The 20,787-nt window shown below is 56.2% G+C and overlaps 1 protein-coding gene across 3 annotated transcripts in view; it reads left to right on the top strand.

The window, feature by feature from the left end:
* The window catches only part of CPN1 (carboxypeptidase N subunit 1), a 47,846-nt gene extending 28,240 nt beyond the window's left edge, over window positions 1–19,606 (top strand). For 2 of the 3 annotated variants that reach the window (XM_089780328.1, XM_075934442.2), the window contains one exon: window positions 19,344–19,606. In XM_089780328.1, coding sequence (XP_089636454.1) covers window positions 19,344–19,475 — 132 coding nt within the window. In that variant the 3' untranslated portion in view covers window positions 19,476–19,606. Of the gene's footprint in view, window positions 1–13,879; window positions 13,999–19,343 lie in introns of all 3 variants that reach the window. The other variant, XM_014571920.4, reaches the window with a different exon arrangement.
* The last annotated feature ends 1,181 nt before the right edge of the window (window positions 19,607–20,787 follow it).

The following is a 20,787-nucleotide window of genomic DNA, read 5'->3' as shown; positions in this document are numbered from 1 at the left end:
CCCCCCCCCACCGCAAGAGACAGAGAGGAGCCCACGCACAAAGACGCAGGCTCCTTCTTTGGCTTCCCACCGGCTTCCAGACACCTTCCCTCCCCTGCTGCCACTCTGCATTTCCAAAGCCCACTCGGGACATGCATGACTGCATTTTGGCCCCCAGGTCTCCCCGGTCCACTCCCCGGTGGTGTGGGGTTCCTCGAAATTCTTCCGAGTTTAAAAGGGTTCTGTGGCCAAATAAAATTGGGAAACACTCATCTAGACCATCCTTGACAGATGGCTGTCTAACCTGTTCTTAAATATCTCCAGTGATGGAGATTCCACAACCCCCCTGGGCAATTGATTCCAGTGTTTGACCACCCTGACAGGAAGGAAGTTTTCCCTAATGTCCAACCTAAACCTCCTTTGCTGCAGTTTAAGCCCATTGCTTCTTGTCCTGTCCCCAGAAGCCAAGGAGAACAATTTTTCTCACTCCTCCTTTTTGACACCCTGTTGAATACATAAAAACTGCTGTCATGTCCCCTTTCAGTCGTCTCCTTTTGAAATTAAACAAGCCAAATTCTTTCAGTCTTCCTTCATAGCTCATGTTCTCTAGACCTTCATCATTCCTGTTGCTCTTCTCTGGACCTTCTCCAATTTCTCCACATCTTCTGTGAAATGTGGTGCCCAGAACTGGACACAGTACTCCCATTGGGGCCTAATCAGCACAGAGTAGAGTGGAAGAATGACTTCTAGTGTCTTGCTCACAACACTCTTGTTAATGCTGCCCAGAATCATATTTGCTTCTTTGCAACAGTGTCACACTGTTGACTCATATTTAGCTTGAGGTCCACTCTGACCCCTAGATCCCTTTCTGCCGTACTCCTTCCTAGACAGTTGCTTCCCATTCTGTATGTGTGAAGCCAGGCTTCATGAACTGGGCTTGTTTAGTTTGGAAAAAAGAAAATTAAGGGGGGACATGATAGCGGTTTTCAAATATCTAAAAGGGTGTCACAAGGAGGAAGGAGAAAATTTGTTCCTCTTGGTTACTGAGGACAGGACAAGGAGTAATGGGCTTAAAGTGCAGCAGGGGAGGTTTAGATTGGACATTAGGAAAAAATTCCTAACTGTCAGGGTGGTCAAATATTGGAATAAATTGCCAAGGGAGGTGGTGGAATCTCCCTCTCTGGAGATATTTAAGAACAGGTTAGATAGACATCTGTCAGGGATGGTGTAGACGGAGCTTGGTCCTGCCTTGAGGGCGGGGGGCTGGACTCGATGACCTCTCGAGGTCCCTTCCAGTCCTATTATTCTATGATTCTATGATTGTTCCTTCCTAAGCGGAGCACTTTGCATTTGTCCTTATTAAACTTAATCCTATTTATCTCAGACCATTTCTCCAGTTTGTTCAGTTCATTTTGGATTATGACCCTATCCTCCAGAGCACTTGCAATCCCTCCCAGCTTTGTATCATCTGCAAATTTAATAAGAGTACTCTTTAGGCCAATGTCTAAATCGTTGATGAAGATATTGAAAAGATACAGTCCCAAAATAGACCCCTGAGGAATCCCATTTGTTATGCCCTTCCAGCAGGATTATGAACCATTAATAACTACTCTCTGAGAATGGTTATCCAGCCAGCTATGCACCCACCTTATAGTAGCCCCACCTAAGTTGTATTTGCCTAGTTTATTGATAAGAAGATCATGCGCGATCGTATCAAATGCCTTACTTATGTCTAGGTATGACATGTCCACCACTTCTATCTTATCCACAAGACTCGTTATCCTATCAAAGAAAGCTATCAGATTGGTTTGACATGATTTGTTCTTTACAAATCCATGCTGGCTGCTACCTATCACCTTATTATCTTCCAGGTGTTTGCAGATGAATTCCTTAATTACTTGCTCCATTATCTTTCCTGGCACAGAAGTTAAACTGACTGGTCTGTAGTTTCCTGGGCTGGTCTTATTTCCCTTTTTATAGATGGGCACTAGCCCATTTCCAGACTTCTTGAATCTCTTCCATCTTCCATGATTCTTCAAAGATGACAGTGAAAGGCTCAGATACCTCCTCTATAGCTCCTTGAGTATTCTAGGATGCGTTTCATCAGGCCCTGGTGACTTGCAGACATATAACTTTTCTAAGTGGTTTTTAACTTGTTCTTTTTTTATTTTATCTTCTAAACCTATCCCCTTCCCACTAGCATTCACTATATTAGATATTCTTTCATCATCAGACTTCTTGGTGAAGACCGAAACAAAGAAGTCATTAAGCACCTCTGCCATTTCCAAGTTTCCTGTTACTGCTTCTCCCTCCTCACTAAGCAGTGGGCCTACCCTATCTTTGGTCTTCCTCTTGCTTCTAATATATTTATAGAAAGTCGTCTTGTTACCCCCTTTTAGTTAGTGTGAGCTTGTTTTGTGCCTTTGCCTTTCTGATCTTGCCCCTGCATTCCTGTGTTGTTTGCTTATATTCATCCTTTGTAATTTGTCCTAGTTTCTACTTTTTATATGACTCCTTTTGGATTTTTAGACCATGCAAGATCTCCTGGTTGATCCAAGGTGGTCTTTTGCCATACTTTCTATCTTTCGTATGCAACAGAATAATTTGCTTTTGGGCCCTTAATAATGTCCCTTTGAAAAACTTCCAACGCTCTTCAGTAGTTTTTCCCCTTAGTCTTGCTTCCCATGAGACCTTAGCTACCAGCTCTCTGAGCTTACCAAAATCCGCCTTCCTGAAAACCATTGTCTCTATTTTGCTGTTCTCCCTTCTAGCATTCCTTAGAATCGTGAACTCTACGATTTCATGGTCACTTTCTCCCAAACTGCTTTTCACTTTCAAATTCTCAATCAGTTCCTCCCTATTTGTTAAAATCAAATCTAGAACAGCTTCCCCACTAGTAGCTCTTTCAACCTTCTGAAATAAAAAATTGTCTCCAATGCAGTCCAAGAACTTATTGAATAGTCTGTGCCCTGCTGCGTTAGTTTCCCAACATATGTCTGGACAGTTGAAATCCCCCATCACCACCAAATCTTGCGTATTGGATGGTTTTGTGAGTGTTTTTTAAAAAGCCTCCTCCACCTCTTCTACTTGGGTAGGTGCTTTGTAGTAGACCCCTAGCATGACCTCACCGGTGTTTTTTACCCCTCCTAACCTAGCCCAGAGACTCTCACCGCGTCTGTCTTACGTCCATCTCCACCTCAGTGCAAGTGTGGACATTTCTGATAGGCAACACCTCCTCCCTGTTTACCCCGCCTATCTCCCTGCTGTGCCTCTGCCTCCCCTGCCCCCCGTGGAGATGGTGCTGGGGGGAACCGGCTTTACTGGTCCCCCCCAGCACTGGCTCCTGCTCCCCACCCTTGCTGATGGGGGGGAGCAACTAGGCAAGTTGCTGCTCAGCTAGGTGATACGCATTTGCTTATTGGATAGTCAACTAGTCACTTCCATCCCTACCCCCTGGCTTGCCCCGGGGCCTTTGGAGGCTAAAACAGCTGAATGTCCAGCATGCGCTGAGGAGCAAAGGCTGCCAGCGGTACTCACAGGCGGGGGCGCTATGCTGGGAAGCAGGAACTCTGACAGACTTGGGGGCCACGCTGGACAATCAGCTGCAATGCATCAGCCCTTTGGCCACAGCAGTCCGGGGCTGTGTAAACAGGAATATGGAGCAGGGAGGTTCTGTTACCCCTCTGTTTGGAATTGACGTGGCTGCTGTTGGAATGTGTGTCCAGCTCTGGTCTCCATGCCTAAGGAAAGATGCTGTGAATCTGGTGTGGCTTCAGAAAAGAGCCGTGAGATGCCTGAAGGGTTGGGGGAGGGAGGCTGCTGACAGTGACACTCAAGGGACTCAGTCTGCTTAAGGTCGAAGGATGGCTGGTGCCAGGCTACAGCTACCTACATGGGGAATGGGTGTTGCAATCTGGCAGGCAGAGGTCTGACAGAATCCTGCAGCTAAAAGCTGCAGCTAGATGAAGTCAGCCTAGAAATAAGGAGCATTTCTTTGAGTGAGGGTTATTCAGTGTGGGAACTGCCTTGGGTCTGGGGTGGACTCTCCGTCTCCAGAAACCGTTAACTAGAAGTGCTCCTCTAACCTGTCTGCTCTGAGGCTTCAGCCGAGGCCGTCTGCAACGGGAAACACTTAAAAACCGATGAATGGTCCTGCAGCACCTTTGAGATTAACAAAACACGTAGATGGTGTCATGAGCCTTTGTGGGCGCAGCCCCCTTCTTCAGAAAGCTCTCGATCCCATCTCCACGTCTGGTTAGTCTCGAAGGTGCTACTAGTCTCTTTGTTGTTTTGAAGCGGTTCCTGCCTGCTCTGGTTCCTCCAGGCTCTTAGACGAGAATAAGGAATTACTTCAGGGCCGTCGCATGTCCTGTGTCGCACTGGAGGTCAGACCGCATGACCACAGTTGTCCCTTCTGGCACAGACACCGACTCTGTGGATGCTCTGGGGCTGGGCACCCAAGGAAAAAAAATAGGTGGTCAGCACCCACTGGCAGCCCATGGGTCAGCTCCTTCCCCTCCCTGCACCTCTCACTTGCCGGCAGGCCCCACCAGTCAAAGCCTCCTCTCCCAGTGCCTCCCTCCTGCCGTGAGGAGTCTTGAGCAGCATGCTGGGAGGGAGGAGGAGCAGTGGGGCTAGGAAGAGCAGAGGCTTGGAGGGAGGGCTGAAGGGGGGCAGGGTCTGGGGAGGAGCAGGGCTCCAGCAGCCCTGCTGAAGTCACAACATCCGTGCCTCTGCCTTCCAGCCTTATACGCATGAGTGACCATGTCTTGGGAGCTGTCATGCCTGCCCTCATCGCAGATAAAATGGGGCACGTGGCTTAGGGATGGCCCAGTGGGCTGCAAGCCTGGGGCTTAGGAGCTTTAACACCAGTTTTCCTCTATCTTCTGTTAATGTGTCTATTCCCCCCCCCCCCACCCCAAGGCCGTTTCCCAAGGTCGAGAAGCCTGGTCTTGGGGAGAGACAGATCTGTCGTCTGCCTGGTTTTAGGTGAGATCCGGAGCATGGCCAGGTCAGAAGGAACAGAGCCCAGAGCCTCATCCGCTTAGCACCCGCCTTTCCAAATGCACACAGAGCCGGGGCTGGAAGCCAGCCCATCCAGCCCTCGGCACGGAGGCAGCCCAAAGACCAAACCAAGCAGGCTTTATCCAGCTGCCCTCCAGTGATGGGCGTTCCACATGTGTCCCTGGGCGCCCGCGCCAGTGCTTCGGGTTAGAAATCTCCCTGGCTGCTGACTAAGCCCATTAATCCTTAGAGAACCATCAGCCTCCATCCTCTGCAGCACATCTGCAGATTGGTCCCGGGTCCCCCCTCAGACTGAACGTGCCCCGCTCCTAGGAACCCGGCCCGATGGGTCCATGGGGGTAAAAAGCAGCCTAGGGAGGCGATGCCAGAGGCAGGCGATTAGAAACGGCCTGAGAGGAGCAGCCAGTCATGGGCTGCAGGGCGGAGCCGAGCACACAGCCGATTGGAATCGGGGACAAAGCGGTGCTGCAGGCAGGGGCCAGGGGAGCTTGAGAGCTCCCTGGACTGGCTGCTGGCTGCAGGCTGAGGCCCTGAGGGAAGGGTAGAAGAGGGGGCGGGAGCCTCATGGGAAGCAGCCCTGCAGCAATGGACTGCAGTTGCCACTGAGGGAGGGGCTGGCCGAAGATTACAGCCCCTGGCCGGGGGAACACAGCATGTGGTACGGCCAGTGGCCAGTGTCACGGGAGAGGACCCTGCAGCCCTGAGAGTGGGGCAGGTCGCCACCAGAGGAGGACGCACAGGCGAACAGCGTGTGGTACGGCCAGTGGGCAGTGTCACGGGAGAGGACCCTGCAGCCCTGAGAGTGGGGCAGGGCGGTACCAGAGGAGGATGCACAGGTGAACAGCGTGTGGTACGGCCAGTGGGCAGTGTCACGGGAGAGGACCCTGCAGCCCTGAGAGTGGGGCGGGGCGGCACCAGAGGAGGATGCACAGGCGAACAGCGTGTGGTACGGCCAGTGGGCAGTGTCACGGGAGAGGACCCTGCAGCCCTGAGAGTGGGGCAGGTCGCCACCAGAGGAGGATGCACAGGCGAACAGCGTGTGGTACGGCCAGTGGGCAGTGTCACGGGAGAGGACCCTGCAGCCCTGAGAGTGGGGCAGGTCGCCACCAGAGGAGGATGCACAGGCGAACAGCGTGTGGTACGGCCAGTGGGCAGTGTCACGGGAGAGGACCCTGCAGCCCTGAGAGTGGGGCGGGGCGGCACCAGAGGAGGGCGCACAGGCGAACAGCGTGTGGTACGGCCAGTGGGCAGTGTCACGGGAGAGGACCCTGCAGCCCTGAGAGTGGGGCAGGTCGCCACCAGAGGAGGGCGCACAGGCGAACAGCGTGTGGTACGGCCAGTGGGCAGTGTCACGGGAGAGGACCCTGCAGCCCTGAGAGTGGGGCGGGGCGGCACCAGAGGAGGGCGCACAGGCGAACAGCGTGTGGTACGGCCAGTGGGCAGTGTCACAGGAGAGGACCCTGCAGCCCTGAGAGTGGGGCGGGGCGGTACCAGAGGAGGATGCACAGGTGAACAGCGTGTGGTACGGCCAGTGGGCAGTGTCACGGGAGAGGACCCTGCAGCCCTGAGAGTGGGGCGGGGCGGCACCAGAGGAGGATGCACAGGTGAACAGCGTGTGGTACAGCCAGTGGCCAGTGTCACGGGAGAGGACCCTGCAGCCCTGAGAGTGGGGCGGGGCGGTACCAGAGGAGGACGCACAGGTGAACAGCGTGTGGTACGGCCAGTGGCCAGTGTCACGGGAGAGGACCCTGCAGCCCTGAGAGTGGGGCGGGGCGGTACCAGAGGAGGGCGCACAGGCGAACAGCGTGTGGTACGGCCAGTGGCCAGTGTCACGGGAGAGGACCCTGCAGCCCTGAGAGTGGGGCGGGGCGGTACCAGAGGAGGACGCACAGGCGAACAGCGTGTGGTACGGCCAGTGGGCAGTGTCACAGGAGAGGACCCTGCAGCCCTGAGAGTGGGGCGGGGCGGTACCAGAGGAGGATGCACAGGTGAACAGCGTGTGGTACGGCCAGTGGGCAGTGTCACGGGAGAGGACCCTGCAGCCCTGAGAGTGGGGCGGGGCGGCACCAGAGGAGGATGCACAGGTGAACAGCGTGTGGTACAGCCAGTGGCCAGTGTCACGGGAGAGGACCCTGCAGCCCTGAGAGTGGGGCGGGGCGGTACCAGAGGAGGACGCACAGGTGAACAGCGTGTGGTACGGCCAGTGGCCAGTGTCACGGGAGAGGACCCTGCAGCCCTGAGAGTGGGGCGGGGCGGTACCAGAGGAGGACGCACAGGTGAACAGCGTGTGGTACAGCCAGTGGCCAGTGTCACGGGAGAGGACCCTGCACCCCTGAGAGTGGGGCGGGGCGGCACCAGAGGAGGACGCACAGGCGAACAGCGTGTGGTACGGCCAGTGGGCAGTGTCACGGGAGAGGACCCTGCAGCCCTGAGAGTGGGGCGGGGCGGTACCAGAGGAGGGCGCACAGGCGAACAGCGTGTGGTACGGCCAGTGGCCAGTGTCACGGGAGAGGACCCTGCAGCCCTGAGAGTGGGGCGGGGCGGTACCAGAGGAGGATGCACAGGCGATCAGCGTGTGGTACGGCCAGTGGCCAGTGTCACGGGAGAGGACCCTGCAGCCCTGAGAGTGGGGCGGGTCGCCACCAGAGGAGGATGCACAGGCGATCAGCGTGTGGTACGGCCAGTGGGCAGTGTCACGGGAGAGGACCCTGCAGCCCTGAGAGTGGGGCGGAGCGGTACCAGAGGAGGACGCACAGGCGAACAGCGTGTGGTACGGCCAGTGGGCAGTGTCACGGGAGAGGACCCTGCAGCCCTGAGAGTGGGGCGGGGCGGCACCAGAGGAGGACGCACAGGCGAACAGCGTGTGGTACGGCCAGTGGGCAGTGTCACGGGAGAGGACCCTGCAGCCCTGAGAGTGGGGCGGGGCGGTACCAGAGGAGGGCGCACAGGTGAACAGCGTGTGGTACGGCCAGTGGCCAGTGTCACGGGAGAGGACCCTGCAGCCCTGAGAGTGGGGCGGGGCGGTACCAGAGGAGGACGCACAGGTGAACAGCGTGTGGTACAGCCAGTGGCCAGTGTCACGGGAGAGGACCCTGCACCCCTGAGAGTGGGGCGGGGCGGCACCAGAGGAGGACGCACAGGCGAACAGCGTGTGGTACGGCCAGTGGGCAGTGTCACGGGAGAGGACCCTGCAGCCCTGAGAGTGGGGCGGGGCGGTACCAGAGGAGGGCGCACAGGCGAACAGCGTGTGGTACGGCCAGTGGCCAGTGTCACGGGAGAGGACCCTGCAGCCCTGAGAGTGGGGCGGGGCGGTACCAGAGGAGGATGCACAGGCGATCAGCGTGTGGTACGGCCAGTGGCCAGTGTCACGGGAGAGGACCCTGCAGCCCTGAGAGTGGGGCGGGTCGCCACCAGAGGAGGATGCACAGGCGATCAGCGTGTGGTACGGCCAGTGGGCAGTGTCACGGGAGAGGACCCTGCAGCCCTGAGAGTGGGGCGGAGCGGTACCAGAGGAGGACGCACAGGCGAACAGCGTGTGGTACGGCCAGTGGGCAGTGTCACGGGAGAGGACCCTGCAGCCCTGAGAGTGGGGCGGGGCGGCACCAGAGGAGGACGCACAGGCGAACAGCGTGTGGTACGGCCAGTGGGCAGTGTCACGGGAGAGGACCCTGCAGCCCTGAGAGTGGGGCGGGGCGGTACCAGAGGAGGGCGCACAGGCGAACAGCGTGTGGTACGGCCAGTGGGCAGTGTCACGGGAGAGGAACCTGCAGCCCTGAGAGTGGGGCGGAGCGGCACCAGAGGAGGATGCACAGGTGAACAGCGTGTGGTACAGCCAGTGGCCAGTGTCACGGGAGAGGACCCTGCAGCCCTGAGAGTGGGGCGGGGCGGTACCAGAGGAGGACGCACAGGTGAACAGCGTGTGGTACGGCCAGTGGCCAGTGTCACGGGAGAGGACCCTGCAGCCCTGAGAGTGGGGCGGGGCGGTACCAGAGGAGGACGCACAGGTGAACAGCGTGTGGTACAGCCAGTGGCCAGTGTCACGGGAGAGGACCCTGCACCCCTGAGAGTGGGGCGGGGCGGCACCAGAGGAGGACGCACAGGCGAACAGCGTGTGGTACGGCCAGTGGGCAGTGTCACGGGAGAGGACCCTGCAGCCCTGAGAGTGGGGCGGGGCGGTACCAGAGGAGGACGCACAGGCGAACAGCGTGTGGTACGGCCAGTGGCCAGTGTCACGGGAGAGGACCCTGCAGCCCTGAGAGTGGGGCGGGGCGGCACCAGAGGAGGACGCACAGGCGAACAGCGTGTGGTACGGCCAGTGGCCAGTGTCACGGGAGAGGACCCTGCAGCCCTGAGAGTGGGGCGGGGCGGTACCAGAGGAGGACGCACAGGCGAACAGCGTGTGGTACGGCCAGTGGGCAGTGTCACGGGAGAGGACCCTGCAGCCCTGAGAGTGGGGCGGGGCGGCACCAGAGGAGGATGCACAGGCGAACAGCGTGTGGTACGGCCAGTGGCCAGTGTCACAGGAGAGGACCCTGCAGCCCTGAGAGTGGGGCGGGGCGGTACCAGAGGAGGATGCACAGGCGAACAGCGTGTGGTAGGGCCAGTGGCCAGTGTCACGGGAGAGGACCCTGCAGCCCTGAGAGTGGGGCGGGGCGGCACCAGAGGAGGATGCACAGGCGAACAGCGTGTGGTACGGCCAGTGGCCAGTGTCACGGGAGAGGACCCTGCAGCCCTGAGAGTGGGGCGGGGCGGTACCAGAGGAGGACGCACAGGCGAACAGCGTGTGGTACGGCCAGTGGCCAGTGTCACGGGAGAGGACCCTGCAGCCCTGAGAGTGGGGCGGGGCGGTACCAGAGGAGGACGCACAGGCGAACAGCGTGTGGTACGGCCAGTGGCCAGTGTCACAGGAGAGGACCCTGCAGCCCTGAGAGTGGGGCGGGGCGGTACCAGAGGAGGATGCACAGGCGAACAGCGTGTGGTACGGCCAGTGGCCAGTGTCACGGGAGAGGACCCTGCAGCCCTGAGAGTGGGGCGGGGCGGCACCAGAGGAGGATGCACAGGCGAACAGCGTGTGGTACGGCCAGTGGCCAGTGTCACGGGAGAGGACCCTGCAGCCCTGAGAGTGGGGCGGGGCGGTACCAGAGGAGGGCGCACAGGCGAACAGCGTGTGGTACGGCCAGTGGGCAGTGTCACGGGAGAGGACCCTGCAGCCCTGAGAGTGGGGCGGGGCGGTACCAGAGGAGGACGCACAGGCGAACAGCGTGTGGTACGGCCAGTGGCCAGTGTCACGGGAGAGGACCCTGCACCCCTGAGAGTGGGGCGGGTCGCCACCAGAGGAGGACGCACAGGCGAACAGCGTGTGGTACAGCCAGTGGGCAGTGTCACGGGAGAGGACCCTGCAGCCCTGAGAGTGGGGCGGGGCGGTACCAGAGGAGGACGCACAGGCGAACAGCGTGTGGTACGGCCAGTGGGCAGTGTCACGGGAGAGGACCCTGCAGCCCTGAGAGTGGGGCGGGGCGGTACCAGAGGAGGATGCACAGGTGAACAGCGTGTGGTACGGCCAGTGGCCAGTGTCACGGGAGAGGACCCTGCAGCCCTGAGAGTGGGGCGGGGCGGTACCAGAGGAGGACGCACAGGCGAACAGCGTGTGGTACGGCCAGTGGCCAGTGTCACGGGAGAGGACCCTGCAGCCCTGAGAGTGGGGCGGGGCGGTACCAGAGGAGGACGCACAGGCGAACAGCGTGTGGTACGGCCAGTGGCCAGTGTCACGGGAGAGGACCCTGCAGCCCTGAGAGTGGGGCGGGTCGCCACCAGAGGAGGACGCACAGGCGAACAGCGTGTGGTACGGCCAGTGGGCAGTGTCACAGGAGAGGACCCTGCAGCCCTGAGAGTGGGGCGGGGCGGTACCAGAGGAGGACGCACAGGCGAACAGCGTGTGGTACGGCCAGTGGGCAGTGTCACGGGAGAGGACCCTGCAGCCCTGAGAGTGGGGCGGGGCGGTACCAGAGGAGGACGCACAGGCGAACAGCGTGTGGTACGGCCAGTGGCCAGTGTCACGGGAGAGGACCCTGCAGCCCTGAGAGTGGGGCGGGGCGGTACCAGAGGAGGACGCACAGGCGAACAGCGTGTGGTACGGCCAGTGGCCAGTGTCACGGGAGAGGACCCTGCAGCCCTGAGAGTGGGGCGGGGCGGTACCAGAGGAGGACGCACAGGCGAACAGCGTGTGGTACGGCCAGTGGCCAGTGTCACGGGAGAGGACCCTGCAGCCCTGAGAGTGGGGCGGGGCGGTACCAGAGGAGGACGCACAGGCGAACAGCGTGTGGTACGGCCAGTGGGCAGTGTCACGGGAGAGGACCCTGCAGCCCTGAGAGTGGGGCGGGTCGGCACCAGAGGAGGGCGCACAGGCGATCAGCGTGTGGTACGGCCAGTGGGCAGTGTCACGGGAGAGGACCCTGCACCCCTGAGAGTGGGGCGGGGCGGCACCAGAGGAGGACGCACAGGCGAACAGCGTGTGGTACGGCCAGTGGGCAGTGTCACGGGAGAGGACCCTGCACCCCTGAGAGTGGGGCGGGGCGGCACCAGAGGAGGACGCACAGGCGAACAGCGCTGGTCTCCAAGACAGCCAGCAGGAGGTGCTGCAGTGGCCAGTGAGCCCTGGTACGCCAGGTTTTGCAAACCTTTTCTCGGGTTTAAAACCAGTGAGCTGTCCCGTGGCACCTTAGAGACTAACAAATATATCGTCTCATGAGCTTTCGTGAGCAAACCCACTTCCTCAGAGGATGAGCGCATCGCTCCGTTGTTTTTAAAGTTACAGACTAACACAGCTGCCCTGCTGAGACTTTTCTCATGTTTGTCACACTCCTCCGGACTCTCTTCAAGTTGTGCAAGTCTTTCCTCCAGGGCTGTGCCCAGAGTAGGACACACAACTGCAGCTGAGGTCTCACCACTGCCAAGTCAAGTGGGGCATTGACCTTCCATGACACCCCGTTAATACGCCCCAGAATGGCATTAGCCTTTTCTACAGCCGTACGACATTGCTGACTTGTATTCAAGCTGTGACCCCTTCTAACCCCAGATCCGTGTCAGCAGCGCTGCCATGGAGCCAGTTTTTCCCCATCATTTGTGGTTGCACATTTGAGTTTTTACTTTGCACAAGCTGGAATTCAGACCAATTCTCCAACTTGTCACGGTCACTTTGATTTCTAGCAACCTCTCCAGCTTAGTGTCTTTTGCAAATTCCTTGACCACACTCTCCTCTCCATCATCTGAGTCATTCATGAAAATATTGAATAGTACAAGATCCAGGACTGACCCCCGCAGGGGCCCCCTGGATGCGCCCTCCCTGTATGTCCGTAAACAGTTGATCACTCCTCCTTGTCTGGTCTTTAAACCTGTTGTAATTTCATCTAGACCACATTTCCTTAGTTTTCTTGTAAGAATGTCATGTGGGACTGTGTCAAAAGCCTTATAAAAATCAGTATCACATCTAAGAACATAAGAATGGCCGGACTGGGTCAGACCAAAGGCCCATCCAGCCCTGTATCCTGTCTGCCCACAGTGGCCAATGCCAGGTGTCCCAGAGGGAGTGAATTGAACAGGTAATGATCAAGCGATCTCTCTCCTGCCATCCAACTCCACCCTCTGACAGACAGAGGCCAGGGACACCATTCCTTACCCATACTGGCTAATGGACTTAACCTCCATGAATTTATCTAGTTCTCTTTTAAACCCTGTTCTAGTCCTGCCTTCACAACCTCCTCAGGCAAGGAGTTCCACAGGTAGACTGTGCGCTGTATGAAGAAGAACTTCATTTTATTTGTTTTAAACCTGCTGCCCATTAGTTTCATTTGGTGGCCCCTAGTTCTTATATTATGGGAACAAGTAAATAACTTTTCCTTATTCACTTTCTCCACACCACTCATGCTTTTAGAGACCTCGATCATATCCCCCCTCAGTCTCCTCTTTTCCAAGCTGAAAAGTCCCAGTCGCTTTAATATCTCCTCCTATGGGACCCTTTCCAAACCCCTCATCATTTTAGTTGTCCTTCTCTTCGGCTTCTGCCATATCCACTAGCCCAGTAACCTTGTCAAAGAAGGATATTAAGTTGCTGTAGCATGATTTGTTCTTGAAAAAGCCATGGTGGCTAGTCCTTATTACTCTGCTATCCTCCAGGCGCTTTCATGTTGTTTAATAATTTGTTCCAGTACCTTTCCATACAAGTTAGGCTGACTGGTCTATAATTCCCTGGGTCCTCTTTGTAACCCTTTTCAAATAAAAGTCCAATGTTTGCCCTTCCCCAGTCTCCATCTGAGTTCTCTGTGTGGCCTGCAAGACGTCTTGTGTACTGATGCCCACATGCAGAGTTGCCAGCTTCTGTCTACATGGATTTTTTTTCCTGCTACCGTTACAAAAGTGACACACCTGTAAAGCCAGGGCAAATGAAGTGAGGCACATGCTGCTTGCACACAACATTGGCTGCAAGAGCCACGTGCTCCCTTTGCAGCCAATCAGGGTGCTGCTCTGGTTCAGCCAGCGCACCCCACAAATTCTCAGTGCGCAAGCAAATAGCAAAGCTGCCTAGCAAAGACTGTCGGGCAGTCTTGCAGCTCGGCGAGACGGAGGGACGCGCATGCTGCCCACTCACCAGTCCCTCCGTCGCTGCTCTAGAGTGCTGGGGAATCCGTCTGTCTGTGTGGGAGCGGAGTACGTGGAAGGGGCGGGCGCGCTGCCGTGGGACACATTTAAACTGGTCGGGACAGCGCTCTAGATGAGCTACCCTGGGGCTAGTCTGGCTCAAATGGAACATTCCTGGCCCTGCAGCAAGGCCTGTGCCCCACACTGAGCACGTTCTGGCTGCTGCTCTTTCTCCTTCCAGGTGACATGGGAGACTATTTCCGCTTGCTGCTGCCTGACACTTACACCATCACTGCCTCGGCAGATGGGTATCAGCCACAGACGGCGACGGTGACAGTGGGCCCAGCTGGGCCTTCCCTGGTGAGTTGTGCTGAACAGTCGCCAAGGGCCAGCTCAGGCTGGGTGACAGGTGTGTCCTTCATTGGGGGGTACGCGATGCTGGGTCACACGGTGTAGTGATGGGGAGAGAGGTGTAGAGCAGACAGTGTCTCTGGCCAGCCAGCCTCGCCTGTGGGTCGCTGCTGCCAGCAGGGGGAAACAGGGAGCAAAGAAACCACAAGTGACCCAGGGTGCTGGGTGGGGGCTGTTCTACCCACGCCTGTTTTCTGGCTCTGGGCAGTTGACAGGACTGACTGGGCCTTCCCCTTCTTGTCAGGGTGAGTTATGTTTCCAGGGAGGCGTCCATTCCCTGGTGCATGCCCAGAGCCTTGGCGTGGGACAGGCAGAAGCAGTCCTGTCCCATGGGGCAGGCAAGGCCAGTGTTCTCTCTCATCTTTTCCATCCATGTGCAGAATGCATTTTTGTATGCACCAAGACATGTGCAGAAGTGCACCACCAATAGAAACAACAAACCCAGCTGTGGGTGCTCTGCTCAGCTGAGTGGCCTTGGAATCTCTCCTGAGCGGCTGCACAAGCTCTCAGCTTCCAGGGACACTGAGCGATACCTGGCCTGGGGTAGCTCATTTCCTGCACTGGGACCAAAGAGATTTTTGCCCCCAGCAGGGGCCTGGTGTCAGCTCACTTGTCTCTGGGCAGAACTCGGTGCGGGTGAGGCGGGGGCCAGTGGCTGTGAGCACTGTGGTGTGGAACAGGGCACCCACTGTTTGTGCACGGGAGAGGTGCCAGAGAGGGGCCCTAAGAAAGATGAAAGGACACAGAACCTGCCTTAGCGTGAGGGCCTGTGCGCTGCAGCACAGATCACCAGAGTCCCTTCTGGCCTGGGGACCTGTGACTGGAAGCAGAAATGCTCTGAAGTCACCAGTGGCTTTGGCACTAGGGGTACTGTGTGTGGGGCGGGGGCGAGGTGGGAGGAATTGTCACACTCTCCGCGGGAGCCTTGTCTCCTGCTGTAACGGGCTGTCATAGGAGCTGTTCTGCCATGCAGCAGCTTGTAAGTCGGTGAGATCACTACCGTTAATACTAGTGTATACTCTTCCTATCTCTGATTGGCCAGCTCTCTACTCAACCTACCCGCCTCCTGGGGGAGGGACTTAGAGCTTCACTGGTGTCATTGGGTTTTTTAACAGTTGGGCCTGTGCTTGCTTTTTGTTGTTGGTTTTTTGTGCTTTTGTGCACAGGCCTGGACATTATTTTAAAAATCCTGCTTATTTTGGGTGCTAGTAATGGCTTGGCTGCTCATGTCTGGTTTCCATGGAAGAGCTTTTGGGGTCTCACCAATGTATATTTTAAAATCTGTCACCTGGTTTGAAGGGATGAGGTGCTGAGTCTCTAGTAAAGGCTTCCTTGCTCCAAAATCTTCATTATTCTTGGAAATTAAACGTGTTCAAACCCTGCACACACACCCCAAATAAAGCCCCCGGAACTTTAAACAGCTCAGCTAAAATCCTGTCTTTTCTCAGCTGTTCATATTTCACTTTCTCAACTCCAGTGGTGTCATAAGAACAGTTGTTCTAGGTCAGGCCAAAGGCCCATCTAGCCCAGTATCTTGTCTGCTGACAGTGGCCCGTGCCAGAAGCCCCAGAGGGAGTGAACAGAACAGGGAATTGGCAAGTGATCCCTCCCCTCACCCATTCCCAGCCCCTGACAAACAGAGACTAGAGACACCATCCCTGCCCAGCCTGCCTAATAGCCACTTATGGACTGATCCTCCAGGAATGTATCTAGCTCTTCTCTGAACCCCTCTGAGTCTTGGCCTTCACAACATCCCCTGACAACAATTTCCACAGGTCACAATGTGTTTCTGTGGGAAAATACTTCCTTTTGTTTGTTTTAAACCTGTTTCCTTCTCTGAGAATGATTAAATAACACATCCTTATTTACTTTCTTCATACTCCCCATGATTTATAGACCTCTCGCATGTCCCCCTTAGTCATCTCTTTTCCAAACTGAAAAGTCCCGGTCTTATTAATCTCTCCTTATGTCAGCCATTCCAAAGCACAACCATTTTCCGTACCCTTTCTGAAACTCTTCCAAATCCAAGAGATCTTTTTTGAGATGAGGTGACCACATCTGTGCGCAGTATTCCAGATGTGGGCGTCCCATAGATTTATAGAGAGGCAATACCATATTCTCTGTCTTATTCTTTATCCTTTTCTTAATGACTCCTAACATTCTGTTCACTTTTCTGCTGCCGCTGCACATGGGTGGATGTTTTCAGAGACCTCTGCGCAGTGACTCCAGCGTGTTAACACCAATTTAGACCCCTCACTTGCTAGATAGATTGGATTTTGTTTTCCAATGTCCATTCTTGTTCATTTATCAATACTGAATTTCATCTGCCATTTTGTTGCCCTGTCACTCAGGTTTGTAAGATCTTTTTGAAGCTCTTCGCCGTGTTTGGATTTAACGCTCTTGAGCGGTTTAGTATCATCTGCAGATTTTGCCACCTCCCTGTTTACCCCTTTCTCCAGACTGTTTATGAATGTGTTGAATGAACAGCACTGGTCCTAGGACGGGCCTGTGGAGGGAAGCTCTATTTATCTCTCTGCACTCTGAGAACTGACCATGTATCCCACCCCTTGTAACCAGTTCCTGATCCGTGAAAGGCCCTTCCTCCTTATCCCATGGCAGCTCACTTGGCCGAAGCGCCTTTGAGGAACCTTGGCTAAGGCTTTCTGGCGATCTGAGTACACTCTGTCCACTGGACTCCCGGGCCACATGCTGGAGAATTCTAGTAGACTGGTGGCTTCCCTTTACAAAAAGCACGTTGGCTCGTCTATGTTCATCTCTGTGTCTGATCATTCGGGTGTTTGCCTGTTTGCCTGGTGCTGAAGTTAGATTTACCAGCCTGTAATTGCTGGGATCACCGCGAGAGCCCTTTTTAAAAACTGGCCCCACGCTATCCCTCCTCCAGTCACTTGGCATAGAAGCTGATTTAAATGATAGGTTGCAAACTACAAATCTGCAGTTTCACAATTGAGTTCAGGGCCAAAGTGGGGTGGGGCGCTGTCCTGGGCCCCTTGCCTTGGGGGCCCCATGGGGCCCAGAGCAGCCTGGGGAACTAGCAGGTAAGGACATTAAGAAGCGGGTAATTGGCTAATCGTGCAGTCAATACCAGTTGTATGGACTACACGATTGGTCAGTAAGGGGGAGGGGACACTCGCTGTGTCTGCAGTGTAAATGCAGTAGGATCCAGGGGCGCGAGCAGCCCGGCTCCTACTACATTTAAAGTGCAGTGCAGCAGTGGGGGGTAGCTCCGGCGGGTGCTGCAAGCTAGGACTGGACAGTCCCAGCTCATATTGGCTCCAGGACTGTGGCAGCTCTGCCTCTCCTACCTCCTTTCCCCCCGCCCCACACCATGGAGATGGTGCTGAGGGGACCCAGCTTTTAAGCAGACTACCCCCAGCACCAGCTCCTGCTCCTGCCCCTTACTGCCTCTGATACAGAGGCAGCGGCGGGGGGGGGGGGGAGGGGAGCAAATAGTCACTCAACTAGTCGCTTACATCCCTACTAGCAGGGGCCTGGCCGTGGGTAGCAGCAGGGGTCTGGCTCACCCCTGCACTCACTGGCAGCAGCAGGAAGTGGAGTGACCCAGCCACAGCCTACTCCGCTCCCTGGCTCCCAGCCACATTGCTCCACTTCCCACTGCCAGTGCCTGCAGCATTCGAGTTAGTGTTAAGCTAGGTTGTGTCCCTCCCCAGCAATCACCACTCTTTGCGTTTCTCCAGAACTCTTGGGTAGCACCATCTGGTCCTGGTGACTTATCACTGTTAAGTGTATGAATTTGTTCCAAAACCTCCTCTAATGACACCTCACTCTGGGACAGATCTTCAGATTTGTCACCTAGGAACCTGTGTTCCAATCTGTGGAACTCCTCGCCAGAGGATGTGGTGAAGGCTAGGACTTTAATAGGGTTCAAAAAAGAGCTAGATGGATTCATGGAGATTAGGCCCATCAATGGCTGTTAGCCAGGATGGGTAGGGATGGAGTCCCTAGCCCCTGTTTGTCTGGAAATGAGTGACAGGGGAGGGATCGCATGAGGATTCCCTGCTGTGTTCCCACCCTCTGGGGCATCTGGTATTAGCCACTGTGGGCAGGATAGGCTACTGGGCTAGATGGGCCTTTGCTCTGACCCAGTCTGGCCGGTCTTATGTACTTATGTAAAGAACAGCTCAGGTGTGGGAATCTCCTTCACATCCTCAGCTGTAAAGACCAAAGAATTCATTTCGTTTCTCTGCAATGGCCTTATCCTTAGGGTTGCCGACTTTTTAGTAGGGGAACTTCCTGGGGATTTCATCACATGACACCTTTTTAGTTAGAAATTAATCTTTAATTCCTGGAAACTACAGGACAATCCTGGAGAATTGGCAACCCTTGTGCTCCTTCTGCAACCTGATTGTCCAGTGGCCCCACTTGCTTAGCAGGCTTCATGTTTCTGATGCACTTTTAAACCTGCTCTTTGTCCTTCAGATTCTGTTTAGAACTTCCGAATTCTACTTTTAGGCACCACTTGCCAGAGCTTACGCGCCTTTCTGGTTTCCGCACTCGGCTTTAACTTCCACTTTTTGAAAGATGCCCTTTTGCCTCCCACTGCCTCGCTTACGTGTTGAACCGTGGTGGCTCTGTTTTGAATTGAGGGGGTACATTTAGGTGAGCATTTTAAAGAAGTTTCCAAGTAGCTTGCAGGGATTTAATTCTGGCGTTGTTCCTTTTCATTTCTCTTTTACGAACTTCTTCATTTTTGTGCAGTTCTCCTTTTGAAATGAAATGCTACTGTTGTGGGCTGCTGCGTGGTGTTTTCCGCACCACAGGGTTGTTAAATGTAATTATATTATGGTCACTATTACCAAGCGGTGCAGCTATAATCACCTCTTGGACGGATCCTAATTATTTCACTAAATCACCTGTTGCCACGGACTCTACCATGCTAGCCAGCTACATTTCTAAGGTGACAAACAAGCAGGAAGGAAAGCCTTCCAGATATTGGCCTAGTGTTTGTGTCTATCGCAGAGAGGCAGAAAGAGACACCCATGAGTCATTGCCCCTTGGGTGGTCTCCTTTCAAAGACGCACGTGTGCTCCCTTAGCAGTGCAGCTGTTTGCCAGCTCAGGTTTGTCCGTGGAAAATCAGGCTGTTGCTGGTTTGAGCACTTTGTTCCTGTCGTGTCACAACATTGCTAGAGGCCCCTTATCAGCTTTGCTTGTCTCAGCCTTGAGAGCTAGACCTTTGTCCTGGCAACCAGGAGTGACCTCGCCCCAGGCCTGAGGGAGCACAAAGAGATGTGCTTTTCTTCCTTTCCATGCCAGGTGGATTTCCAGCTCACACCAAACCCAGTGAAGGGGCCCCTGGAGAAAAAGGCCCCAGCCACCAGCCTGAGCAGCAAAGTCCTTCAGAAGAAGGTGGTGCCAAGAGCAGCTCATAAGAAGACACAGAGATGAAGAGGGGCCCAATGTGCCGAGAGCTGGAGGGGTCTCTGGATGGAGGGCACCAGCAGCAAGCGAGCGTCCAGACGTAGCGCGACGATCCCAAATTGCCTCGCGCATTAAAGTCACAAATCTTTCACTCCCGAGCCAATAGCGAACGCTTTCCGAACGAGCGCCCGCAGCCACGCCCTTGGGCCAGTCGCTCATCTCCGCGGTACCTCGGTCGGCGTGTTCTCCAGGCACAGACCGGCCGTTACCTCCCACTGGCCTCCTAGCCTGCAGGCCAGTCCAGAGCTTCAAGGGTCGTTTTTAGATCCCGTTGGCATTGGGAGCAGGAGCAGTTCTTGTAGCGGGGGTGCTGCAATCATGCCTATGGGAGTTGTTAATACTGCTGCACCCTGGTTCCCCATCTATGGTCAGATGCTGGGTTTGTGATACTGTAAGGCCAAGAGGCAGACCCACGCTGGGAGCTTAGCTGAGCCTCTGCAGTTTGCGTGACAAGCCAGCTGAGCACAGCTAGGCTGCGGAGCCGACTCGGTCTCTCCGTCAGTGGTCTCAGTGCCACGGGAAGGGTCAGTGCAGTGCACCCAGCGGTGGGGTTACGCTGCTGCACTCACAGGCTGCGGAGCCGACTCGGTCTCTCCGTCAGTGGTCTCAGTGCCACGGGAAGGGTCAGTGCAGTGCACCCAGCGGTGGGGTTACGCTGCTACACTCACAGGCTGCGGAGCCGACTCGGTCTCTCTGTCAGTGGTCTCAGTGCCACGGGAAGGGTCAGTGCAGTGCACCCAGCGGTGGGGTTACGCTGCTACACTCACAGGCTGCGGAGCCGACTCGGTCTCTCCGTCGGTGGTCTCAGTGCCACGGGAAGGGTCGGTGCAGTGCACCCAGCGGTGGGGTTACACTGCTACACTCACAGGCTGCGGAGCCGACTCGGTCTCTCCGTCAGTGGTCTCAGTGCCACGGGAAGGGTCAGTGCAGTGCACCCAGCGGTGGGGTTACGCTGCTACACTCACAGGCTGCGGAGCCGACTCGGTCTCTCCGTCAGTGGTCTCAGTGCCACGGGAAGGGTCGGTGCAGTGCACCCAGCGGTGGGGTTACGCTGCTACACTCACAGGCTGCGGAGCCGACTCGGTCTCTCCGTCAGTGGTCTCAGTGCCACGGGAAGGGTCGGTGCAGTGCACCCAGCGGTGGGGTTACACTGCTACACTCACAGGCTGCGGAGCCGAATCGGTCTCTCCGTCAGTGGTCTCAGTGCCACGGGAAGGGTCGGTGCAGTGCACCCAGCGGTGGGGTTACGCTGCTGCACTCACAGGCTGCGGAGCCGACT

The sequence above is a fragment of the Pelodiscus sinensis genome, chromosome 8 (genome assembly GCF_052426305.1).
Source record: "Pelodiscus sinensis isolate ZL-2025 chromosome 8, ASM5242630v1, whole genome shotgun sequence".
Classification (NCBI taxonomy): domain Eukaryota; kingdom Metazoa; phylum Chordata; order Testudines; family Trionychidae; genus Pelodiscus; species Pelodiscus sinensis.
Note: the sequence above shows the minus strand (reverse complement) of the source record. Positions and strands in the feature narration are given on the sequence as shown.